This window comes from Melospiza georgiana, chromosome 22 (genome assembly GCF_028018845.1).
Source record: "Melospiza georgiana isolate bMelGeo1 chromosome 22, bMelGeo1.pri, whole genome shotgun sequence".
Lineage (NCBI taxonomy): Eukaryota > Metazoa > Chordata > Aves > Passeriformes > Passerellidae > Melospiza > Melospiza georgiana.
In genome coordinates this window covers 8,876,987-8,881,565 of record NC_080451.1, presented here as the reverse complement: position 1 = coordinate 8,881,565, position 4,579 = coordinate 8,876,987, and the positions used below count along the sequence as shown (strand labels likewise).

The 4,579-nt window shown below is 50.6% G+C and overlaps 1 protein-coding gene across 1 annotated transcript; it reads right to left on the bottom strand.

The window, feature by feature from the left end:
- Positions 1-420: 420 nt before the first annotated feature.
- Positions 421-1,660, bottom strand: LOC131092635 (transcription factor HES-5-like). The gene is made up of 3 exons (XM_058039432.1): positions 1,595-1,660; positions 1,068-1,251; positions 421-686 (listed from the first exon to the last, which is right to left on the bottom strand). Exons 1-3 carry the CDS (start codon positions 1,658-1,660, stop codon positions 421-423), a joined length of 516 nt encoding a protein of 171 aa, XP_057895415.1.
- Between the last annotated feature and the right edge of the window lie 2,919 nt (positions 1,661-4,579).

Here is a 4,579-nt window from a genome sequence, read left to right as displayed (position 1 = left end):
ACACATTCTCCGAAGGGCTCCTTCTTGGAGGAAGGTCAATACATTATCAGGAGACAATGGAGCACTTGAACTGTGACCCAGGCAGTCAGCAGAAAGATTTCCACTGACAGCCCAGTGATGGAAACCAAAGGTCACCTGCTCTCTAAATCACCACAGAACTTGGTCCTGCCTTTGGCCAGGAGCCACCAATAAAAGCAACAAATTTGCTGCAAGATACACCCCAAATCCTTCACTATGAAGGGAAACCACCCAGCGACCCTCATTTCTGCTGACAGAAAAAAAAAAAAAAAACCACAATAACCACCCCTCTCCTCCCACCTTTGGAAAGCAACGTTTCCTACTTCGAAGAGGAACTAACAAACCACAGGTCCCTCTGGTTTTTTTTTTGGAGCAAAAACGTGTGAATAAAGTTCAGCATCTCTACCAGGGTCTCCAGATGGTGGGAGCAGCAGGCAGGCTCTTCTGGGCAGGCTGTTTTCTGGGGGGCACACAGGGAGACAGGGGGGAGCCACGCAGAGCTGCAGGGTGGGAGGCATCTGCAGCCAGCTGGGCCTTGCAGAAGTGCTTGATCAGCTGCACCTGGGTCTCCTTCTTGGGCTCGTAGTAGGACAGAAAGTGCATGGCCTCCTTGAGGCACCGCAGGTAGCCGCTGTTAAAGTCCTGCTCTGGGCTCTTGTGCAGGAAACCTGAGAGAGAAAGGAAAAGCAAATGCTGGGGGTTAAAATCCTGACCAAAACATGACCAAATCATGACCAAAACATCACCAAATCATGACCAAAACACAACCAAATCATGACCAAAACAGGACCAAACCATGACCAAATCATGGGGCACAACCCAACACCCTTCATCACCCAGTGACCCTGGCATCAGTGGCATTCCTGAGCCTGGCACGTGCTGGGCACAGCCACACTTTTGGGGGAAGGTGGGAAAGGGAGGGAAACCCTGCTGGAGCTCAAATCAACAATTTGTGCAGTGACTTTCACGTGCCCGGGGTGCTCCATCCCCTGCCTGGCTGGATCTGCTAGAGAGCAGCTCCAGGTGAGCAATACCTGCCCTGCGCTCACCTTTTTGGTCCTGCAGCTGGCTCTGCTGCTTCAGGTAGCTGACAGCCACTTCCAGGATGTCGGCTTTCTCCAGCTTGGAGTTGGGCTGGTGCCTCTGGAACTCCTTCTCCAGGAGCAGCTTCAGCTGCTCGATGCTGCTGTTAATGCGGTCCCGGCGCATCTTCTCCACCACCGGCTTCCTCAGCTGCAAAAAGCAAAGGGAGAGAGCCCTGTGATTAAAGGATCCTTGCCCTGACCCTCCATTGGCTTCCTCAGCTGTGGGAGAGGGAGCAGATCTTCAGAGATTTGGTGAGATCTAACCCAGTTTCCCCTCTGATGCTCTGGTATCTTCAACGATGCGTATTTTTGGCAGGAGAGCTGTGTGATGCTGCCTGCCCATTTCCCACTCGTTTTGATTTTTAAAAATCTATACAATCCTCCTTATGTCTCTTTAACATGTTTGCTCTCCCCCAGACCTCTTCTCCCACGTTATATTTATTTTCTACGAGCAGGCCAACCCTTCCAACCCCCTCTGGGGCCCTACTTACTTTATTCTTTTCCTTTGGCAGCAGCTTCTCCTCCATGTGGATCATGAGAGCATTGCTGGGAGCCATTGCGAGCGCTCAGCCCTGGGCACAGACCCCAGGCAGCTGCTGTGTGCCGAGTGTGATGAGATGCTCTGGCAGCTCCCAAATCCCTCTATTTATACCCGGGGAGCCCGGGCAGATACGTGAGTGTGGGGATGGCCGGTGTTTCCCACAGCCCCGCAGCCAATCCAGCCCCGCACAGGGACAATGGGGGAAGCATCCATTAGTGCATGGTACATTGATTGCCAATGCCCCCGGGGAGAATAACCTTCTGCCCACGCTGCTGGTGGAGCGTGGGGCTGGGAAAGCGCCGAGCCTCCAGCTGGTTGGGCTGGCATCAGTGGCATTCCCGAGCCTGGCATGTGCCTGGCACGGCGGAGCAGGCACGCTTTTGGGGAAGGTGGGAAAGGGAGGGAAACCCTGCTGGAGTGTAAATCAACAGCCCCAGGGACATCTCTGCCCTTCCCAGAGCTTGGAGGAGCTCTGTGTGTGTGTGTGTGTTGAGTTTGTGTGTGTGTCTGTGTGTTGGGTTTGTGAGATTCTCCAGGACAAGGTGAGAGATGAGAATCTGGCTCCATGTTCTCAGAAGGCTGATTTATTATTCTATTCTATTCTATTCTATTCTATTCTATTCTATTCTATTCTATTCTATTCTATTCTATTCTATTCTATTCTATTCTATTCTATTCTATTCTATTCTATTCTATTCTATTCTATTCTATTCTATTCCATTCCATTCCATTCCATTCCATTCCTATTTCTATTCTCATCCCATCCCATCCCATCCCATCCCATCCCATCCCATCCCATCCCATCCCATCCCATTCCTCTACTAAAACTGTACTAAGAAAGAGAAAGCTTTAACAAGAATGAATAATAAAAACTCGTGACTCACTCCTCAGTCTGACACACCTGGACCGTGGTTGATCATTAATTAAAAACAATTCGATTGTTTGGACAAACAATCTCCAGACCACATTCCAGAGCAGCAAAGCAGCAAAGGAGCTGAGGCTCCTCATCTTGCCAGGAGGAGAAATCCTGGCTAAGGGGGTTTTTCAGAAAATATCCCGGTGACAGTGGAGTGTGGAGCTGGGGAAGCAACCATGTATTTTGTGATAAAGGTGAGATAAAGAACGAAGCTTTGAGGGCATTGGAGGTCAGTTCTGATTTTGTGTTGTGAGTAAAAAGGAGGGTTATAATATAAAAGCCGAGTAAATATAATATAAAAGCAGAGTAAATATAATATAAAAGCAGAGTAAATAACCCAAAAGCTACCTGGGGAAAGCTGCATCCTGCCAGGTGTGCCCCAGGCAGAGGTGTGCGCCTCCCCTGAGCATCTGGGCATGGCAAGGGAGGAGGGAAATGTGCAGCGAGCTGAGAAAACCAAAGAATCCCTTGCTTGGAAACGCTGCAGCGGAGCCCTGGGGGTAAGGGGCAGTTGCCGGGGAGGAGGGAGGTGTCTCTGCCGCGGGGCTCATTGTGGCAGCCTGAATGGAGCCAGCGCTTTGTGCAGGGCAGATGTTGTCCTCGGAGCCCTTTATTCCCCGCCTTGTGGGAAAGCCGGGGGACAAGACATCTCATGAGCACTTTGAAGCAGTCAAAGGATTACGGTACAAAATAAGACACAGCTCGGAGACCAAGCCCCGGCTTCTGCCAGCTTTAATGAGGTGTTGCCTGCTTTCCTGTGCGCTCTGCTGGCCTTTTTCCAGGAGCTGCCATCCCGGGTTATCCCTTCCCGTGCTGGCGCACAGGTAGGCACGGACCAAGCTGGTTGAAGACACTCGAGTGTCAAAAACCATCTTTTCCCCCGCTCCTGAGAAGCCCTGACCTTTATTGCTGCATTAGCACTGATAGCCAGATGGCCTTTTGGGAGCTGGATTCCTTCCCTTTAAATCATTCAGGCTCAAGCACCGTCACTAATGCCGGGAGGAGTCGCAAGGCACACTTCCATTGTCCCGGCCAGAAATGTTATCAATGGGGGAAGAGTCTGGGAAAGGCAGAGAAACCCAAACCCACACAGCCTGCTGCTAATAACCCCTTTGTGGGGCTGTGCTGCTGCCGGGGCACCATGAACTCTGTGGCTTTTTCACCCAGCAAGGCTGAAACGGGCACGTTTCACCATCCGAGGGGAAAGGGTGACAAGGGCAGGGACAGAGGTTCATGCAGGGGTGGCTCATGCAAGGATGCTGAGCTGCAGCTCAGGCTGTCCTGAGGCTCTGGTTTGTTGTATTCTGCCTCAGTTTGCCCTTTTGGGGAATGGGAGAGTGGTGCTGAGCTCTTCCAAAAAACCCTTTGGGAGATGGGAGCTGATCTGTGCCCGTGGCAAGAGGCAGGGATGGGGCTCTTGTGGCCCTTGTGCTTTTCTGGCATCACCTGGGAGCACCTCAGGATGTCACAGACATCTTTTATGGAAAACCCTTTCCTTAGGATTTTTTTCTCCTGAGAAGCCAAGAGGCCTCAGAAACAAAATGTAAATAACAATTATCTGCTGCTGTGGAATGCAACAGGTGCAGTTTTGATTGGTTTTATGTGGTTGTTTCTAATTAATGGCCAATCACAGCCCGGCTGTCCAGACTGTCTCAGCCAGTCACAAACATTTGTTATCATTCCTTTTCTATTCTTAGCTAACCTTCTGATGAAATCCTTTCTTCTATTCTTTTAGTATAGTTTTAATATAATATATATATATCACAAAATAATAAACCTTCTGAAACATGGAACCAGATCCTCGTCTCTTCCCTCATCCTGAGACCCCTGCAAACACCACCACACCAGGGAGCAGAGTGGAGGAGCAGCAGAGCTGGGGGTGCTCAGAGATCCTCTTCTCCTGGTCTATTGGAAAGCTTTCATAGCCAGGGGAATGGAGGGAGGTGAGGATGGAGCCAGCTCTGATCTAAATTTAACGGGAAATGTGCTGGTGGCAGCAGTAACTCTGCCAGAGTCCCA